The following is a 22121-nucleotide window of genomic DNA, read 5'->3' as shown; positions in this document are numbered from 1 at the left end:
CTGGGATTCTACTTCTGACAAGCTGACAGTGTAACAGTTTTATTTCTGACAAAGGTAATGATCACCAACACTAGTATTTATTAAACACTGTATGCCATCTACATTCTTTTAATTGCTTATGATGTATGAATTCATTTAACCATCATGGCAACCTTATGGGAAAGCCTTACTTTTTCTAGTTGACAAGGAAAGAAAACCAAAGTATATAGAAGCACTATTCCAGGCCCATGGTTAGATGAGTCGTAAGTGCCAACACTGAGATTTTAGGTGTGGACAGTCAAGGGCCTGAGGTAACCTGTTTAGCCACCATGTTCCAGTGGGTCATCGGTCCCTGTCTTCCAACACAGGCAGGGGGCTGCCTGGGAAACATTCCCAGGATCCAGCCACGCTCCTGCAGCCAGACTCTGCCACCAGCTCGGACTCCCCAAACTAGACCTGCCTTAGTTCTCAGGACTTAGAATACATTCTGTTCTGAGTAAGACCGACTCAAAAGCTTTCAGGGCTATTTTGAAACAAACACCCCTAAAAGAAGCCATTTGTATTTCTCCTCCAGCCCATTTCCCCTCCTCTGAACGCTCAGCTCAATGACCTTGACCTTGGTTCTATGTCTGAACCACTGGACTTGGTGTTTATTCCTGATATCCTTGAGTTTAAATGTGAGTGTCCCCTAAGCACCAAGCCTCAAACTCTTCTGAATCACTGTGCCTTTGACTGCTATGAGAAGGCATCTCAAAACCATTTTTCACACAATCCCACCCCATTCCCAACAGTGGGGCTCCTTGCAGGATCAATTCTCCCCTTGTCTCCTTTATTGTGTGGGTTTTTTTGGTCCCCCAAAATGAGACATGATGCTTGATTCCTGGGAATTGAGGTATAATGGTCTTATGGTCTAAAAACCTAGTGGAAGGACAACAAACAAATGGTTGTGTGGAGACATGTTTATTTTTTATATATTCGCAATTTCACATAAGTTATAGACACAACCATGTGATACATTAAGGCTGGAAATGCACATAACATACATTTTCTTGTCGTTCACTGCTTTCTTCTGGGTATTTGTTATAAAGGGCATGGAAGGACTACTACTCATTCTTCATTATACAAATGAGCAAATGCATTTTTTTAGGTAGAAAAGTAACTGATCACCTGCTTCTCTAACTATATCAGCTTCAGCAACTGGCGGTGAACAATAACAAAAACCATTATATAAAATAATAAATAATACAGTAAAAGTCAACGCTACAAAATAAACTAGTAAGGAAGAACTAAATGGAACATCCTTCCACTTAGAGACCAAATGGTTAACAGGGTTTCAGAGTTATGGTTGACAGTGGTCTAGTTATTTCTGTACTTATCATTAGCATGTAGTAGAAGTTGTTCAGAGGGGGAAAAAAAACCAGAAATAGATAGAAAAAGTCTCTAAATGTTTGGCAACTAACAGCAATTCTGAGGCTTACAGTTCATACTACAAAATCCTGTGCAGAAACGGAACTTTTCCACTTTAGGGTGAGACAAACCTGCCAAAAAAGAGAATGTTCTTAGTGATTTTGTGCAGGATAAAGAAGAGAAAAGGATGATCCGCCACAAACTGTGGGCCCCCGTGGCCAGTTCTCCCTGACATCGTGGCCCCGGTGCCAGCGGCTGCCTCAGTGCCCTCCTCGTTCACATCCACAGTGGCCTGATGGAACACTTTGGACAGAAACAGGTCATTCCTTTCGGACATTCCGGAGAAATTGGCCTGGCTCTTGCTGAAGGCATCCTCTAGGCCCATGCTCCTGAGAATGGACTGGAGCTCATAACGCTCTTCTAATTTGAACTGGGGTAGGTACACTTCCACATCATCTTCGGCCATCGTGTCTTTGCTGGTCCACTTAATGAATTTATCATAGGTTATTTCCCTTTCGAGCTACAAATCCACATATTAAAAAAAAAAAGTCAGTAAGTGCTCGCAAAAGAAGGAAAACAACTTAAAAGTCTAATGTTAAAAATCAATGACTTTAGGGCACCTGGGTGGCTCATTGGTTAAGAGTCTGACTTTGGCTCAGGTCATGATCTCGTGGTTCATGAGTTCAAGCCACACTTTGGGCTCAGCTCAGAGCCTGGAGCCTGCTTGGGATTCTGTGTCTCCCTCTCTCTCTGCCACCCCCGCCCCCCACCTCCGGCTCATGCTCTGTCTCTGTCTGTCTGTCTGTCTCTCTCTCTCTCAAAAATAAACAAACATTTAAAAAAAAAATCAATGACTAACTTTACCACATTGTGGGTGATATAAAAATTCAATACACTGGTAACATTTTTGCAGGAAGTTAGCCTGTGTGACGTATTTTAATGCTCTGAATGAAAGTTTGTGACGTGCACATTTATTACTAACCAATTTATGTGTCTGTGAGAAACTGTATACCACTTTCTAAGGTGCAGACGTGTTTATCAGGGAAAGTAAGTTTAGCTCCAGAGGTTTAAACCGATACAAGCTGGAACAGCTTACCAACTCCAAGCCAGTAGACATATTCCCAATTTCATCTGGAAGCAACAGGAACATGCTAACATCTCCAGTGTATGGGAGTTCTAGAATCTGAGTCTTTAGGTCCCCTATGTATCCAATGTTCAGGTCTTCACGCAGGTACATCATCTGAACAGGTGTGCGCTGAGTCTAAAATTATTAAAAAGTAAAATAAGGAAGTTGGTATTAAGATGTCAAGAGTTTTACAATTAGACATAAAAGAGAATAGATTCGGCTTAGGTGTTGAGGAGATATATTCTTAAAAGTCAACAAAACAAATTATTTGTATGCCCTTATAGTTATTTTTAAGATGGACAATAATAATAATTATAATAACACTAAAATATTTCTTTAGTACCTGCCGTGGGCCAAGAATTCCTTGAAATCTCATTGAAACCTTACGACCGCCAAGTGTTATTGATCACAAAAATGGAACACATGGAAGATAAATAAGGTCTTGGCTGGTTACTAGTAGAACCCTAGCGGTGGAGCCTACATCTACATCCACGATTGTATATTATAAAGCCCATGGTCTCCACCACTATTCATATGGCCTCTCAGAAAATTACTGAGTGATACTCAGTAGTTTGAAAGAGTCAACCCACTGTCCAATGTGCATAATGTATGATGAGCAAGTCAGTGTCATGTGACCAGCTTCCAAATGTCCACTCAATATATCCCCCAGGCATCACCGTTCTTGGCTACTACTGAAAACTGCCAAGGCTTCACTTAACTTTGTGACATAAATGACAGAATGAATGTGGTCATTAACAAATAAACAGAGAATTCCCTCAAATTATTATAAAATTGGGTAAAAAAAAAAAAATCAGCCCGAAGGATGGCTTGGCATTGTGACAACATAAGTCCTAGATTCACAGCCACTGAAGGCAATACTTGAAGAGAAACAGTTCATGCAGACCATTCAGTTCATGCATGGTCTTTAACTTTTCTTTCTCTGTCTTGGCTAAGATCCTAAAACATATTTCAGGAAAATTCATAATTCATCTTGTTGTCTCATACCGCATTCACACGGAAAGGATAAAGCCCGTTTAATTTCTTCTCAAACGGAGTTTTCCACTTTCCTTTGAAGTAGACAGCATTCACCAGGACCATCTTGGTGTCCCTGTCTACAGAACCTTCAGGTAACAAGTCTGGGATTTTGCCTATGGAAAACATGACACATGTTAGGTTTCATGACCAAGAAGCATGACCTTACTATGATTTGAAATCCTCGGAGTCACCATCAAACTCGTCATCTACAATTGTCAAACTCTGCAGAGGTGATGGCTTCAAGCTCAAGTTTTTCTCCCAATTTATTCAAAGCATAAATAAAGCAGACCACATTTCTCAGAAGGTTTGCAAATTCCAAGAGAAAATGGAGGAGTAATGCATCGAAATTTAGAATGACCATCAAACTTGGAAAGACTTTCACCTCCTTTGTTTTCTCAAAGTCTCTCAAAGTTTGGTGCTCCTTCTATATCTGGTCCAGACAATTGATGGGTCTGATACATGGATCCATTCAAAAACTTTTTTTTCTAAAGTCCTGCTAGACCTTCACTAGGAGTCATACAGAAACAAGAGGAGGAAAAGGAAATACTGCCCTGGTGGGGCTGACAATATTGGAAGAGGCATTCAAAACCAGCTGTCAAACAATGTGTAAGAAACTATGAGATTACAAAGTCCCATGGCAATGCAGAGAAGGGAATACAAGAGTGTGCCAGGGAAGGAAGGTTCTCAGTAATTGGAACATACAAGGATGGCTTGGCATTGTGACAATGTAATTCCTAGATTCACAGCCACTGAAGGCAATACTTGAAGAGAAACGGTTCGTGCTCTTCCAAAAAAGCAAAACTTCCACATGTCTCCTGAATTCTGCAGTTTTTACTTTCATTTCTGTTAATCTTCATGTTCTCTGCTTCCTGTGTGTCCTCAGTTCATCACTATTTTAGAAGAGTGATTTCAAAATCCACAATAGAAATGAATAACAGAAGTAGATGGACTATTTTCAGAGAAACAAAAATATTTTTGAAATTCTACAGGGCTTAATTCATATGCTTTTTCCCAGTACGGGAGCCGGGAAATCCAGCCACACCAAACTATTGCCGGAAACAATGTTTTACACACAAGTGTCACGTGAAAAGTTATTTTTTGCCTAAGTTACCAAACAAACTCTTTAAACATCCAAATGAAGAATTCCAGAATGAGACTAGGGATCAAAGAAGAGGAACCCCCAGCTTCACCACTCACTGATAGTGAAATCTTGAATGAGTTGATTAATGTCTCAGGGGCCTGGAGTCTACAACCCTAAAGGGGTAAATTTGGATAAGTTATCTCCAAGGACCTTTCCAGTCCTAAAAGCTCATTAATCTATGAAATACCAAAACAGCTCTGCCTTCATAATAATCTCTGTTTTTCTTCTTAGAAATCCATCTATATGTTGCTATTCAGTAATTATTTGTTTAAGACCTATAATTCTACGTGGAAATTTGGAAGAATGAAGGCTTTCCATTATCAGCCAAAGACTGTGCTAATTTTTGCGGGGACACAGGAGAGGTGGACATATTGGCCCTCCCCGCAAGTATGGTGGTCTATGTGGGATGACAAAGTTAACAAAATCAAATCCATTCTGTAACAGTTCAAGGCTGTACAAGGCAAACCTTAACAGGCATCACGAAGCTGACAAAGCACCAAAGGAGTGGAGAAGAGGGGGAGTTGAGAATGTGGCTGGGAGATGCCTCTAGGAAAGGCTAGGACTTTGGTTTGCCACTTAAACTCTGAAGTTAAGGAATGCATAAAAAGTAAGCATGGCGGTTAGGAATGAGCTTGACAGCCAAGAGTGGTGAAGCACAGGCTGTTGGATTAAACTAGAGTCTGGGTTCTGTTTCATTTGCCATTTTCATCCTCCTTCGCATGTTCAGTGCCTGGCACATAATATGTGATGGATAAATACCATTGTTGACTGAAGGATTGAATTCAGGAACAACGGACGGAAGGTTTAATTACGTTTGAGTCCTTGTGACGAATACAAAGTGAGGCAGGAGCCTATGAAAGAGTTGGGGGCTTGAGCTGCAACAGCAGAAGTGGTTTATCAGGGACCAAAGGAACTTCACGGCAGATGCACTCTGAATGGTGAAAAACAGTTAAAATAGTTTTCTGGCCCCTCTCTTTCTACTGCCGATGGTCTCACACCGGTTACTCACTGGAGGGTCATGTCTCTTTTCTTTGTTTTTGTCCACAGTGGACACAGAGCACAATGATTTCAGTTCTGATTATTTCCTACATTGGAAAACATGTCTGTCTGCTGTCACAGTCCATCCCAAGGTCACATCCAAAATCAGATTAAGTACCGAATTTACGTCTTCCATTAGTTAGACCTCAACTATTTTTCTCACTTAAAAGGCCACTCAGCTAAACAAGAAAAATATTACATTAACCAAATAACTAAGATTGGGTGAATTTTAAGGGAGTTAGGGTTAAGTATAGGAATGATTTTTTTTTTTTTTTTGTAAATAGATCAGAGTTTTATAAGAGAAGAACAGAAAATAATTGCTTTGGTTTTACCTTTGGTTTGAGTCTTGACCCAGGAATTAATCTCTTTTCTGGCTTCTTCTGCACATTCTAGGAAGTCAAGTGCCTGGGGTTCCGTAGAGTAGTATTTATTGGAGAGTTGTATATATTCCTTTAAAACAAGAAATGGGCCAAAGGTTACATCGAATATATACCGAACAAGTCTTAGTATAATTGTAAATCACGAGCTCTCCTATCAAGACTCAGGGGCCTGAGTAGGTAGGGGTAGGGGTGGAGGGGGATGGGGGGTTTGGGGGCTGGAAGAGGAAATGGTGTGGATTATAAGTGCTCTGTTGACCCTCTTCCCCACACTCATTTGCCCTCCTGCACTGTGCATTATAGACACTAGGTAGGAGGGAAAGGCTGGGCTTGTGGTAGCAGCTCTGGAAATCACTGTCCCTCTATATTTAGGACTCATTCTGCACACGAGGCTTTTGCAGCCATGGGAGGGGTCATCCAACAAGGGGAGCCTGCCACGACCAAGGGTGTTCAGGAGTCTTAGGGAGCTTGCGTGGAACTCTGATTCTCTCCACGACTACAGATTCTCTCAGACTACAGCTTTGAAAGTGACCTCATGGCACGTTGGGGGCCCTGCAATTTCAATTACAGGTTTCACTTACTTCCTTGAATCTCGCAGACTTCTCTCCAAACAGCTTATTGACAGTCTCCAATAAACACCCCCCTGTGGATGCGTTGATTGCAGAGCTGAGCGAATGGAAAGATGAATGGATTTTATCTCCAGCTTGTGCCTTAAACAGAAAAGAGGGACTCTATTTATATAACACAGGATGACTAAACAAGTTATTTCTTAAGCATTTTTTTTTCAATGCAACAATAAAATGCTGTATTAAGGTATACTTTTTTCTGATGCTTTAGAGGAATCTCTGAGGAAATACTTTTGATGTGGTGCATTAAAACTAATGAGGTAATGTTTCACTTGTTTCAAAGTTTGCTGCGCCTACAGGTTGTACTTAACCGTGAAGTGACCGACATCCTAAAAGAAAGTGAGGCTTCTTTTATGATTTCCTAAACTTCCAGGTCTCTAAGGAATTTTATCACATTAAAATTTAAAATCTAGAGGGGATCTAGAAAAAGTTCATATAATGCCTGAAAGTACCCATTTTACAATTAAAGGGCAGTTTGTGCAGTGGAAAATCTGGGTTTTAGGAAGCCTTGAAAACAAAGAGGAATTCTGATCTTCAACCCCGAGTTTGTAAGCATGATGATAGACAACGGGGTTTAGTCGCTGCAGCAGCCAAGCCCGGAACCCTGCAGATGGACTGTCCCAGGTGTCACGGGAGACCTGGCTGAGTCTCCATATTGAAGGGGGTCTCTCCACTGCCTCTAGCCCGTAATTCCTTGGGCAGTAGACAGGTGGAGTACCATTCCCAAGAAGGAAGCTATGGGAGGTATCTCCCCCGCCTAACTCACAAACGTGATTATGGAAGTTGTTTATTCAATAGGAGCACAGCTATGCCCAGTTCTTATAAGTTAGCTGGATAGCTTGTGTTTAAGGAAATAGAATACTGAGAAAAGACACTAGTCTGAGATAGACAGATGATAAATAGATACACACACACACACACACACACACACACATTACACACATGGACAGATGATAGATAGAGGGGTCTGGAGGGAGATCTAAGTGTCGGTGGTCTCTCACAAAATCACTGGGCACGACCTACCCCACTCCTCAAGTTTTGGTCACTCCTTACCTTCTCCTACCTGGAACTCTGCATCCGTGCATGTGTATTCTAGGAGTTGCTACCACAGTTTCAGAATAAATTACACATGCCCAGCTCCGGGTGTGATCAAATTTAGACTCAGTCTTGGCCTGAAAGTCATAAAGTATAGCTTCTACCCCGGCCCTGCCCGTGCTTCGCGGTGTGCCCGTAGGATATTTATTTAAGGGTTCTGAGTCTTAGTTTTCTTTCGATGAACAGGGGAAGTTGTACTAGTTTCTTTCCTTGTCTAACATTGTGACTTTAAGACAAGAAGATTCCAGAAATAAAATACAAAAGAAATTAGGAACCAGTGAGTCAGATACCTGCAAAATAGCCTCAGGATAAGGGACCTTCTGGATCTGCTGCTTGAGTTCACAGCCCGTGAACTTCTCCGGGGTCACTGCGGGGACTTCATAGACTCCAACTTTGTTAAACTGAAACACCTACAATTGGAATTAGAGGGAATAGATTTATGAGTATATTTTCCTGCTAGATTACTTGACCTGTAAACCAGGGGCAATCAAGTACCTCTTAGTGGTCCTGTCTGTTTCCCTGCCTTTGCGTCGGGGAACGAGCACAGATACTCTTTATACAAAATATACGAGAATATATATTGTATTATAATATAAAAATAATATATATTTTTACATAATATACAAGAAATTTCCCTCATAGAAAACAGCCTGAGTTATTTTATATTAATCCATATGCTGGCCATTTTGACAACAATTTGTTATTATGGAGATGATTTATAACCTCTTCACTAAAATCATCTAAATTATCGTCCAGCCCATAAGTTGCCTTGATAAAAAAAATGCCAGTATTTTGAAGAAAGTAATAAAGTTAATTCGTGACCTCCCTTCTCAACGGCCTTATGTATTACATACTTTTAATCTGTCAAAAACTACAAGACAAAGTCAGTTTGAGCATAAAAACAGCTAATCTTAACAGGTATCACCTGAAATACTTGCACATACCATATTACACATAGAAATGAACATCCAGGTGGGGGGCAGGTGACAGGGGTCAGTTGACACTATGAATCTCTTTATGTTGTAGGTGGCAGATCCAGATATCACAGTGAAGCTGGCAGGTGCAGCCTGGCCCTCTATGAAGCTGCCTCAGACTCCTTCCCAGCATTACGACTTCCCAGCCTGGCCTCTCCAGTCTCAGCACCCCCAGGCTGGCCTTGTACCCAGGCCTCCCGCCAGCCTCCAACAGCCCTTGGGTCCCACTGGTCCTGAGGCACATCCCTTGTGGGGCCCACGGTGAGGAGGAACTCATCTGGTAAACAGACTGATGGTGGGGACCCGGCTACCAAAGGAAAGGCAGGCTTATCCAGCCGGGGGGTGAGTGTCTGGGTTGGAAGGAAAGGTGGCAGGGGTTGTGGGATCTTTCTCTGCTCCTCAGATTCTACACCATAAGTCCTAGCTGACCTTCTGAAGAGAAGTGGTCCTACTCTGTCCCTGAAACAGCATTTCTGGTTTTCATCCCTCCTAGGGAGGTTGATGCTTAAATCAGGAGTCTCCTGGGCAGCACTATAGCCTTCCTGAGACACTGCAAAGCCTTCCTGAATCATTGCAAAAGCCCCTGAAGAAACTGGGAAATGGGAGGGGGGACCCTGGGCCGTGCTGAGTCATGGAGTAAATAGGGAGGCAGGCACACTGCCCAGATAGGCAGCTGAGCCGGGGCGGGTCTGTGGCCTTATCCTGAACAGAAGAGCTGGAAGAGAGGCACCTGGGTGGCTCAGTCAGTAGAGCGTTCCAACTTCAGCTCAGGTCATGATCTCACAGTTCATGGGTTTGAGCCCCGTGTCGGGCTCTGTGCCGACAGCTCAGAGCCCAGAGCCTGCTTCCGATTCTGTGTCTCCCTCTCTCTCTGCTCCTCCCCCACTCATGCTCTATGGCTCTCTCTCTCAAAAATAAGTAAACATTACAAAAAAAGTAAAAAATAAAAAGAGCTAGAAGAAACACTCCTTGCTTGCATGCCGGTCTCACATAGATGTGTGCTACCAGAGTTGATCCTTTCGATGTCTTCCTTTCTTCCCACTACAACACCATCGTCTTTACCAGCCGCACCAATTCTCAACAATGCAGCCTCTTCCTGCCCCTGCTTCCTTATCTGCAAAATGAGTATGGTGATCATAGCCTCTGCCTCATAGGATTGTGTAGCATGGGGGCAAATTCATAAAACGCTCTTAGAAAGGTGCCTCGCTAAGGCACTAATAAAGCATTAGCTGTTAGATCAAGGACTGCCAGCAGCTGCTTTTCATGTTATCTCTAATCTGCACAACTGTCTTGCAGGCTGGGTATTTCCATTCTCATACCGTAGATGAGAAAACTGAGGTGCAGGGACTTTCAATGCCTTTCCTCACACACCTCATAAAGAGTGGCAAAGCCACCGCTCAAACCCAACCTGGCCTGTCCCCCAAGTCCTTTCTTCCTCCTCCAAGCCAACCAGCCTATTTTTCTTTTTAGTAGAGAATTAACCAAATTTGCCTTTAAAGTTTAAAATCCGTACATGCAGCGGAGTTACAGGAAAACAGCATAAAATCCTTGCATAGATCCACGAGCTTAAAGCTCTTTCCCAATAGGGAAAAGCTGTACTGTGCCCAGAGTGACCAGCAAGTTCATTTTCCTTTGGGATCAAAATCTATTTTTCCATTTTAACAACGTAGAGTACTTCACTTATCATTTTCCCTCAAAACATATTGCTTCTGATCCCTTCTTCATTAAAAAAAATTGAGACCCAGGGCGCCTAGGTGGCTCAGTCGGTTAAGCGTCCGACTCCAGCTCAGGTAATGATCTCATGGTCCATGAGTTTGAGCCCCGCGTCGGGCTCTGGGCTGGCAGCTCAGAGCCTGGAGCCTGCTTCAGCTTGTGTGTGTGTCTCCCTCTCTCTCTCTGTCCTCCCCAACTCGTGCTCTGTCTCTCAAAAATACATAGACATTAAAAAAAAATTTTTTTTTAATTAAGACCCCGCCGTTTTCTAAAGTTTGCAATGCAGCTCACGGTTTTTCTTTTTTCAAGGGAAAGAAAATTAAGAGGAAGAGGTGTTGCCAAATGTTGCTGGTATCAGAGTTGAGCAACCAAATTTTGTTGAAAGTCTTGATGGCTAAACTACCAAACACACAGGGAGTGATGTTTTTTTTTTCTTCCTTTCCTCCTGCAGTGAGATTGGCTAACACTCTTTCTGTGAACCACCTCAACCAAGGCCCAAGGTAAATGGGTCACTGTGCACCAGAGGACACATCTGCACTCAGCCACGGTTCTCATGGGAAACGCGAACGTGGCCAGGGGCACTTTGGTGTGACTCAAACACAGTCCGTGCTTGTGAGAAAGTGGAGCCTGGATTTCAAGCACACAATGTCAAGGTTTGTGTGTCTGTGAATCTGAAAGAATCTTAATTGCGTGATGACTGTATCTGGCTCACGGACCGAGGACGTCTCAGGAACATGTGCCTTTTTAAATGTACCGAATTCATCCCGTGGGAGCGTCGTGGTGTGGGGTTCAATGTATTTCCAAGGCCCTTGACTCAGCGAAAGTGTCCCCTGACTGAGCTTATGTCCCTTCACCAAGCACTAAAGCCAGCGGCCTTGACGTAAATACCTCACAATGCTGCTGGACACCCTGCGGACCTCGATTTGGAAAACGGGGCCATCATGCCACACCCCATTTTGTTGACATGACCCCACCGGGTGGATAACATGGCCGAGGCCCTGTGACGTCACACGCTCCCCTTGTCTCTCCAGCAGTGTGGTGACCAACTCTTCATGACACTCTCTTAAAACCACTGGAGGGATTCTTTGATTGTGTGAGGAGCAAACACATCACAGTGGTAGAGCCATTGAAAGAGCCTGATCTAGGGGCGCTTGGGCGGCTCAGTCAGTTAAGCCTCCGAATCTCGTTTTCAGCTCTGGTCACCGTCTCATGGTTTCATCAGTTCGAGCCCCGCATCGGGCTGTGGGCTGACAGCGTGGAGTCTGCTCGGGATTCTCTCTCTCTCCCTCTCGCTCCCTGCCCCTCCCCCGCTCGCACTGTCTCTGTCCATCGCGAAACAAATGAACAAACTTAAAAACAAAACAAAAACCAGAGCCTGATCTAGGAGTGAAGAAACCGCAGGAGACCCTGAGAGCTGCTGGGCTCACACTGCCTTGTCTTCCATCTGTAAAATGACACTTGTCTTAAAGCCAAATGAGATAAAGCACGCAAGATGCTTTGGAAAGTATAAACATTATGTTATAAGACACTGGATGTTGTCACTGTTTCCGGCCTTGCACGAGCAGAAACTCTGGTGCGCCCTCTGCACTCAACTCGACGGTTGTGAGTTTCTGTGGTTTAGCGGTTCTGCAGATTTGAATCTAGGCCACTTGTGTCGTAAGGGCGCGTGACGATTGTTGGAGTCAAGCTACCTCTGAACCATGATATTGTGATTCTATCATTCCACTCAGGAATGACCCAGTCCTGGTTTGGGGCTTTCACAAACACTTACCCTGGCCATCTGGTCTGCAGTGTTGCCCCTGGCACCCAGGTAGACCATGGCCATGGTGGATGAGATACTCCAGGGGGAGAAGAAGAGATTCGGGGTGGTGCTGGTGTTTGCCAGATGCTTGAAAAAATTGAGGGCGAAGATCGTGTTTGCCACATAAAGGTCTTCCATTGTTTCAGCCTAGAAGGAAAGTGAGGAAGAAAAAAAAACCAGCTCTAAAAGGTGACTCAATATTTTGGGTGATATCAGCAGAGAAGTCCAGGGTGTACCCTGCACGGGACAGGGGCTCCCTCTCTGTTCTTCCTTTATGGAACCACATGAAGTAGAGGCCAGAGGGCGTCATGCTCGTGTGACCTGTGCAGCCACAAAGGGCTCCGTGCTTGGTGAGATGCTCTGCTCTCACCAGCTTGAGTGACTTACTCATAAAATAATGAAACTTAGTCATTTTAAACAGGGGGTTCTGCATTTTCTTTTTGCATTGGATCCTGGGGATTAGGTGGCCGATCCTGAGATGTAGTGAACAGTTAAATGATGAGTAGTGATACTCCACACAGTAATAATAACAATAATAACAAAAAATAGCGTCCATTAGATTCTTACTATACAACCGATGCTGTCCTAAACATTTTACCAACCATTTAATTCTTGCCGAACCCCGTTGAGGAAGGCATTGCTATTCATGTTTTACAAAGGAAGAAACTGCTGCCCAGAGCATCAGAGAAGTGACCAGCGTCCCTCACCTGGGAAGGGCAGGACTAAGCATTGAAGCCAGGTGGGGTGGCCTCCAGGTCATGCTTTCAAGCTCTGAGCTGCGTCCACAAATATACAGCATGCACAGAAGCAAACACACACACATTCAAACGTGTGCCACATGCACACTTATTCTTGGCCCCGGGTTGAGACTGTCAATCTTCTTTCAGATTCTCTGCTTCTAGAAGCGGCTTAGAGTCATTGTTTGAGGGTGGGTATTTTCACCTGCTGATTTTCACCAGCTGATGAACCAGCTCCTACCTCCTGTCCCCCCGACCCCCACCACACACACACCTACATCTGCAGCCAGCTATGAAACAGCTCCCTCTGCTAGGGAGTTCAGTATGGGGGTGCTGGAACGGCCACCTGCTTCTCCCGACACCCCCTAGCAGGAAAGACCATTGTAGACAAAACCACAGAGATCATCCTGGGAGCATGAAACACGCACGTGCACGCGCGCACGCGCACACACACACACCCTATCACCACCTGAAGATAAAGGACAGACACACCTTCCGTGACCCAAGTCTCCGTGTGCAGCGGAATGCATGGACACACCCGAGGTGTGTAGGTATCTGTTAGTACCGGCCAGTGATCATTTCTCGACTGTGTATTATGCTCTCACGGTGGCTTAAAACACACCCTATAATTAACCAAAATATATAAATCTACCACATGACGCTGACACTCATGATCCCACAGGAAATCTTCTTGTGACAATGGCTTCTCGGAGCTGAGGAGGGGCTGAGGGTAGGCCCCAAGGTGAAGGACATCCTGCATCTGTAGGCTTGGCTCACTCAGCAGGCTTCCGAACAAGGGCCAGCACTCACTTCCCTCCCCATCCGTGGCTGTCTTAGGCGACCACTTGGGTCATGAACCCTTCTTTTTAAGAAAAGTATTGCCATTTTGTTTCAAGGTTTCTCATTTGGAATACCACCCGGTTGTATTATATCAGGACACAGTTGTAAATTAAGCAAAAGTAGTCCCTGAAACTGTCACCTCTTCTCATTCAATCCTCACAGGATCTGCAAAAGGTACTTTGCCTTATAGGTTACCTCCTGATGCGGAGAGAGGTTAAGAAACTTGCACAAGGTGCTTGCAATGGTGCAGGGATTCAAGCCTAGGTCTGCTTCAGAAACCCACTCGAGCCAATGCCCCCCCCCCACTGCCTGTCCTGCTGGTGATGAATTGCACTGTTGTGTGTAAGAGTTTGGGCAAGTTACTAGCTTGAGAAATGCTAGAAAGAGGAAATGAAAATAGGAAAGTAGTGAGTCTGTTATGCTCCTAGAAGGAGTATTAAGTTAAAAAAAGAAAGAAGAAAGAAAGAAAGAGAAAAACAAAACAAAAAACCTCACTTTTGTTTTTTCTTGCTTCATCACTGAGATTAGATTAATTTGGGTAACTCAGAAATTTGTTTCCTCTTCCTTCTACTGATGTAAAACCATCTGTAAGTTTATTAGGCTTATTGGGCAGATGATTTTTGTAAATTATATCAATAATATTTTGGAAACAAACTGAGAATTAGCATAAAAAATAAAATATTTCTCTAACCTCGTATGAAAAATGTAAATAAGGCCCCAGAGCCAGAAAAACGAACTGTAGGCTTCTCCTAGACTGAAATCTTCATAGTCTCCTGTGTAATAGGTCACTTTGACACTAACAAAACTTAAGTGTAAGTTTAAATGTCAAGACAAACTATTGGAGAGGCTTTTAATGCCAAGTTAGATTTCTGGCGACTTTATAAAGAAAAAAAAAAGTAAATGAGGACAAAATTAAATTGTCCCATATGCATTTGCTTCTTTTAAAAAGTCTAGCTTTTATTTTTTAGATAAAGTTCAATTAACCGCATGTAACATAAAACAGTAATATGTCACGTCTATACTGCCGTTACTAAATTCCTTCAGAAGCGTTGTTTTGTTTAATTTATGTAATCACTTGCCCAGAAGAATCTAGTAATATCTAGTTACCAAAGGATAAACATGCAGTTTGCCCAGCTAGTGAGCTCTGAAGCCACGAATCTCAGTCTTCTGATTGCGAGCCTGGTGCTTTTCAAATGGGGTTTGAGAAGCTTTTAGCCTTCTGAATCTATCAAGGCTTATGGAGAGTGCGTTTCCTCTCAGACAAGTCCACGGCTCACATTTGGGAGGGAATCTGCCCAAGACAATGTCAAACTGACATCACAGAATGACATCAAATAGCATAATTGCCCCAAACAGGTAACACCTGTTGGGATTTCTTAACTCCCACAATTTACAGTTTCATTACCTTCCAAATATCATGCCGCTAATTAAGGTTTAATATTATCATGGAGAAGAATAAATGGAGAGCATATGTGGGGCTGGGCTCTGTGACATCTGTGTCACTTCCTGCAACACACGTTGACAAGTGTGCACTGGGACTCGGCACACGAACCAAGAGGTGGGGAGGGGCCCCCAGGCACACCATCACAGCCCTCTTCCCATGGACACTGGATGTGAGATCTGAGTTTGCTGTGGCTTGCGAAACAATTTGTTTTGCGACTACAGGGTGGGAGTACTTAGAAATTGACCACAAACATCAATGAAAACAAAGAGAAAACAGTAACTTTCAGGAAACCTCCCACCCAAACTTACACATTCCCTTCCCAACAAAATCAAAAGCAATTCCTGTTGTTTGGTGACTTTCATAATGAATGTCTGCTTATGGGTATTAAATTATTTATGAAACTATTACTTCCACCAATCCAACAACTAGTTTGGCTAATTCTTCTCTTTCACTAAATTGACCAATTATAAACTAAACTTCAATAGATAACACTCTGGTGTTAAACTGACCCAACCCAGGTTGCTTAATTTCTGGTTTCTGATCGTCATAAAGACCGTCATCTTTTAAAAAAAATTTTTATGATATTTATATACAATTTATAGTTTACCTTCCTTGCCTAAATGAACATATGTCAATCAACCTAACTCTTTCCATCAAATTCAGTGCCAAAACCCTACTTAGTCAAGAACATCCATATTCTAACCTGTTCGATGAATTTGGCATCATCACCTGCATGTGCACTTTGGTTCGGTTAATGCTACACAGGCATTTGCTGGCTCCTGAGATTCAAGACTAAGTCTTAATTTAGTGCCATATTAAATGTCAATTTGGTTCAATATTAAATGTAAATTTAGTTCAAATCTTAAGTGACAATATTTTCACTTAAAAAAATCTAACCAAGAGACATGCCCCTACATTTTTACTCTTTTTCTAAAGACATCCCACACTTTAATTTTCATTATATTAGTAATAGCAGCAGGAAAGAAGAAGAAATGAAACCATATTTCATGGAGATGGCCATGAAAATCAGTGAGATACCTGGTTATTCCCGGAGGCACTCCCGACAGGAAACAGTCCTCAGCGAGCTGTCTGAGTACACACATGGAGAAGGCTGGTTTTATAAAGCTCTGCCCCTCCCACGGAACTTTTTTTTTTTCCCTCTCTCTCCCTTTCTAATCTGTATCCTTTGAGTGATTCAACATTTTACTCAGAAAGACATCACTATTATAAAAATGCTTGTTTGCTAAGGCACCCTTTAAGAAATTTGTTCTAGAGGATGACGTCATTCAGAAACTTAAGAATTTTGCAATACCTACACATGCCTGTTAAAATTAGCTGAAGTCTGTCAGCCTCAGGTTCAAGTGTCCCCCTCTACACACGCGCCCAAGGACAGTGCCGAATTCTACAACGTCCCTCTTATCTTTGTGCAGGAAAGGCTGGTGGGTCTTTGCAATATTTAAAGACAATGCAATCGTTTTTCTCTCTCGAGTGTAAGCAGCCCCCAAGCGACTCTTGGGCATGGAAAGGAAAAGAAAAACCACTATTTTTCCTCCTTGGAGCTTATTTTAAACTGTCTTAAATTTCTCCAACTGTAATTTCCGAAATGATTCTGGTTCCACCCTAATCCCCTGTCACCAGCCACACCCAAAGAACTTTCTATTTGCCCATCTTTCCAACGCAGATCTTATCTTCTATTATACAGATAAAATCCACTGTGTCCTTGAAATTGACTTTTAACTGTAGAATCACGATGTTGAAAACTTGATTGAAGAAAATCACTAGGTGTTTCAATACAGCCAAAGGAATTTGAGGAACAGAAACAGATAAAAGACATAGTGAAAGATAATTTGGGTCTAAAACTGTTCATAGTGCTGTAGCTTTTTGAAAAGTGCAACACACTGTGAAGGTGGCTTCTCTCCTCTTTGCTTTCCTGTTACGTATGAAAATCCCCAAGAAGGGATGAGTGGAAGTAAAATCATATCTCTTCTCCGCTGCTATGGGGAGCTCCATGGCCATGCGTGGGAGCTGGGTTGACAACCTGCATGTCGATGAAACCAAGACTATGGGTTTGAGCCCCGTGTGAGCTGCTTATCTTGGCTGTGGTTCACAGAACCAGATCGACCCTCACCTCATCTTGCTCGTTTGAGTCTCTGGCCATAATGAGTGGAGGTGCCTTAACCCAAACCCCTCGTTATTATCAGAGGGACAATGGGATAGGTGTGTTCTTCAGAATCTGTGTCTGGCAGCCAAAAGCCAAATTATGTGATTTTTTTTTTTTTAATTGCTGGAAGACCTCAGGTCACATGAAAAAAGAGCTGGAATCCCACACTCAACAATGATCTTTCAACTCCTAAGTGTTCCCGTTACATCAAATGAAATTTTGGGGGAGCCGTTGACACTTTTCCAAGTTATTCTTCTCAACAGGAATGCCTCCTCCCTTCTCCCCACTGACCCACATCTGTGAGGTTCTACTCACATCCCAGAGATTCCATGAAATCCAGTTTGATTTCTACAATCTTCAGTGAACTCATGCTATGCAGAACTGTACCTCTCAGAGCTACAACATGAAAATGTATTATTCATTGATTCACCATCTAATCGTATGTGTTCTAAGCATTTTATTTGAGTGAACTTCTATTCCTCAGTAGATTCCACACTGGATTCACCTTTAGCAGCGAGAACAGTGCTGAGCATCAAGTCGGTACTTACAAAATATCTTTTGACTGAGTGAAATGTCAAAATTTACGAGAAAAGCCCTTTAGTGTGGTGAACAATGATAGGGATCCTGAGAGACTCAGAAAGCTCTAATTTGAATTTTCTTTCTGCCACTTATGAGTTGTATAATCTTGCACAAATTTCTTTCTCAACCTCTCTGAGCTTCAATTTCCTAATAATGCTGGTACTGTTCATTGCCTACACAGAAGCAATCCTTTTTGCTATTCTTCTCCCTGATTTTGTTTAGGTGTCAAGAGATTCCTTTATCTCGGGGACTAGTTGTTGGCCAAGGGGGGTAGATATATAACCACATTCTGGTCAGTGAGGCTTGGGAGAAATCTGCTGGGGAATGTCTAGGCACATTTTTCCTTCCTGATAAGAGGGAGGCATGCAAAGAGATTTTCCCTATCCTATCCCATCCCCTTCTACCTGACTTTGAGCCTGACTGTAGGAGGATATGATGCCAGGAGATGCTCCCGCCATACATCAGCTACACAGGAAGGCCAAGAGGTTTGCAGAGATGCCAAAGCAGACTCTTAACACCAGAGCACTCCCAAGTCAATTCTGGAAATGACCTACCTCTAGTCCTCATTCTTGTTGTTATTGTTACATGAGATGATAAATAATAAGTCTATATTATTTAAGCATTACTAAATGGCATAGACTTCTGTGAAGAATCAACGAGATCATGTCTGTCAGATGCTTAGCGTATTATCGTTCACACAGTAAGTGTTCCACAGGGTTGGCTAGTATAATGGAGTGATTGTTGGTGGCCAGATTTGGAAGTTGCCTTCCTGCCTAGATTAGAGAAATTTTATGAGCTCAGTATAAACAGAAACTATGGTCACACATCAAACCGCTGGAGGAAGCATAAAAGGCAATTTGTGATAAAAAGCCAAACTGAGTGGCTGAAGGATTGATAAATGTGTGTGAGGGCCTCAAGGAAACAATAAAGAGAAAAGAAAAAAAAATGAAGATTGAAAGGGGAAGGCACTAGAATTGGGAAGTGGGAAGCGAAGACCGTTGAGCAGTTGTCTGAGATCTGCTTGGTGCAGCCGGTGTTGTAGGGGAAGGAGAGAGAGGAGAGGGGACCTGATATCAGACTGAGCTGAGATATAATCTAAAGACATCCCGCGTAAACTCTGGGGAAGGGAAGTTGCTTGTAAAAAGTGGAAGAAGAAGAAGAAGAAGGAGGAGGAGGAGAAGGAGAAAAAGAATCTGAAAAGTCTAGAAGAGGGAGAACCAGAAGGCTGAGACCCCTACCAGGAGACCACTGAAATAGTCCAATCAGTAAGTGGTTTAGAAGACCAGAGCTACGACACAGTGACTCTTACCATCATAAAATAAACAAGGTGAAGTCTCTCGAACCTGAAATAGTACTTGCAGCAGCTGTATGTCAGATCACTTCTGTGGAAGTTGGGAATAAGGAAACAGCAAGGGCCCCACCTTCTCCTTATCTTATCCTCCAGGAAAATGTGTGAGATCATCATATGGGGAAAATAGGATACAACATTATACATGCAGTACAACCTCAACTATAGAAATAAAATATGTGCAGAAAGAGGACCTGAAGGGAGTGTGCCAAGATATAAAGTGACTCTAGTAAGTTTAGAGATGTTTGTCATTTTTTTTTTTACTTTAAACAATTCCCCCCATTTTCCACAATAGGCGTGCATTACTTTGATAACCAGAAATACGTGATCAAAGTGTCTATATCAAGGTGTATCTTTTCTTCCCGGGAGCACTACAGTGAAACATGCAGAAAGGACAAATAAGATCCAAAATAAGAAAACAACTGTTTAATAAAGTTCTAATGTTCTACTTTGGAGATTACAGACACTGTGTTTTTTGCTCGGAAACACCTGTCCAACTGTGACTGAGGGAGCTGCCCTTAACCACCACTCAGTGTCTGTCTCCCCGTACGTGGTGAGTACCATGACTCTATATCCACGACCGTCTTCCCCAGTGACGGAGATAGGCACTTGGCTCAAATTAGAGTGCTCACTAGGTGTTTGCTGAATGACTTCTTCATGCCCAGCACCTTGCAATGTTACTTCTTTTCTCTTTTCCACTTTGAATGAACAACCACTGGTGCTTCCACAGTCACCCTTCCCGTGTGATTTGCCGGTTGCTGGGAACTATCTCTCCATGAGCAGCAATGTCACCACTGAAATGATCCAAAGCATGATACAATCGCAGGCCAAAAGGGAAGTCCCATTTTGACATAAAATTCCATCTAAGAATCTTATCTTACCAGTGACTTTCCATGAAATATCTTGAAACACTGTTTTTACAACGAAGATCGTTAACATTAATCAGCCCTAGTATTTCAATAGCACGGTCCACCCTAGAAACTTCAGTGGCTGTCACTGTAAGCAGGAGCAAATGAACGTGAAAGTAGCCACTTCTTTGGTGTTACTTTGGGGCCACCTTGACTAAGACATCGTGCGGTATATACTTTTTGAAATACCTTTGTCAGAGAATGAACACCTCCTTCTACAATTAGCAATAAAATTCGTCTTGGCTCTAGGAGAAATAATACATGTTTCTAAATTCCTGCAGAAAGCGTTTTGACAGAGTGGGGAGAGGTGGCCAGGAAAAGGAGTTTCAGGCCGTGTGAGGAAGAGAAGCAAAAGACCGAGGTGCCTTTGAATGAGTGAGCCAAAGCCACAGAAAGGGACAGTGTCATCATCCAGGGCAACAGAAAGCAAACCTTGCCTATTTTAAGGTATTGCCCTGGGCTAGCCACGAGTGTGAGAAAGTCTGCACACGAGACAAGTTCTGTTAGGGAGTGTAACACTTCAGTCAGGGTATTTATCTTGTTGCCAAGTGATAACCCCAACATAGATGCCACGGCTGGCAGGCTGTGGGAACAAATATCCAGTGTTCTGTGATTCAGCTACTTGAGAAAAGCAATAACCTTCCTACAACCTGTCATGCCAAAAGCATGCAGAGAGAGATCAAATTTCCAGAGCAGCCCCCGAATGCATTGTGAGTCATGAATTCACTCATTCTACACACCAGATGAAACTCTGTGCTTGTGGTGATGCATTTCCGTCAAGGATCTAACGATACAACACTGGATCCGTGTAACCGCAATTGCATGCATCGTTCAGCTCTCTGTTACCCTTGTGGATTATTTTTGGATAAGTGGATTATTTATATTACCTAACAAGTCTTAATTTAGTCTCTTTTATCTAGTGTGTGCTGAGTACATCTAGGCCAGTACTGTATGCCTAGGAAAAGTAACACATTGTTTTTTAAAGATACCTTAAAGTTTATTTATTTTTGGCAGAGAGAGAGAGAAAGAGAGAGAGAGAGAGAGAGAGAGAGAGAGAGAATGAGTGGGGGAGGGGCAGAGAGAGGGAGACACAGAATCTGAAACAGGCTCCAGGCTCTGAGTGGTCATCACAGAGCCCGACGCGGGGCTCGAACTCACGGACCACGAGATCATGACCTGAGCCGAAGTTGGACGCTCAACCGACTGAGCCACCCAGGGGCCCTGGAAAAGTAAGACATTTTAAGGTAATTTTCATAAAACATACTTAGAAGGTAAAAAAAAAAATAAGAAGAAGAAGAACATAATCAGAAAATGCATTCCAAATCCAGATGTCGATTACTTTTGTTTTACCCCCTTTATGAATTTGCGTGTCTTGTTTTTTTCCCCCATTAAGAGTAGATAAAAAGACCAGAGATCAATTGACACTTACTACTAAAATACATAAATGATTTACACACAGATTTCAGATTTGGTCCCATATAAAATGACTGGGAGAATCCCTGATTTCTAGAAAGGAACTGCCAAAAAAAAAAAAAAAGTAGATATACGGGGGCACAGTGATGCATCTTATCACAGGGTGGGGTCAGAGTACCTACGTCGCCTTCAAATGAAGACAGCCTTATTTAGACTTGTGTCAAAGTGAGGAGAAGGAGGGGAAATGATTGCTCAGTTCTCCCTCTGTTAATTAGTCATAATTCACGGAACGCGTGGACAGGAATACGGGAATGTAAGTGGGATGCATGGGTGACGAGAGCAGAAGGGGTGGAAAGGAGACAACAAAGGCTCCTGCAAC

General features: G+C 42.9%; 1 protein-coding gene across 1 annotated transcript; it reads right to left on the bottom strand.

The window, feature by feature from the left end:
* Positions 1 to 923: 923 nt before the first annotated feature.
* On the bottom strand, positions 924 to 16520 carry SERPINB2 (serpin family B member 2). Its single transcript, XM_015083453.3, has 8 exons — positions 16372 to 16520; positions 12283 to 12459; positions 8115 to 8234; positions 6685 to 6813; positions 6059 to 6176; positions 3518 to 3660; positions 2483 to 2647; positions 924 to 1906 (listed from the first exon to the last, which is right to left on the bottom strand). Exons 2-8 carry the CDS (start codon positions 12448 to 12450, stop codon positions 1502 to 1504), a joined length of 1248 nt encoding a protein of 415 aa, XP_014938939.1. The 5' UTR covers positions 12451 to 12459; positions 16372 to 16520; the 3' UTR covers positions 924 to 1501.
* Positions 16521 to 22121: the final 5601 nt, after the last annotated feature.

Source organism: Acinonyx jubatus, chromosome D3, assembly GCF_027475565.1.
Source record: "Acinonyx jubatus isolate Ajub_Pintada_27869175 chromosome D3, VMU_Ajub_asm_v1.0, whole genome shotgun sequence".
Classification (NCBI taxonomy): Eukaryota; Metazoa; Chordata; class Mammalia; order Carnivora; family Felidae; genus Acinonyx; species Acinonyx jubatus.
This window is presented reverse-complemented; position numbering and strand designations above follow the sequence as displayed.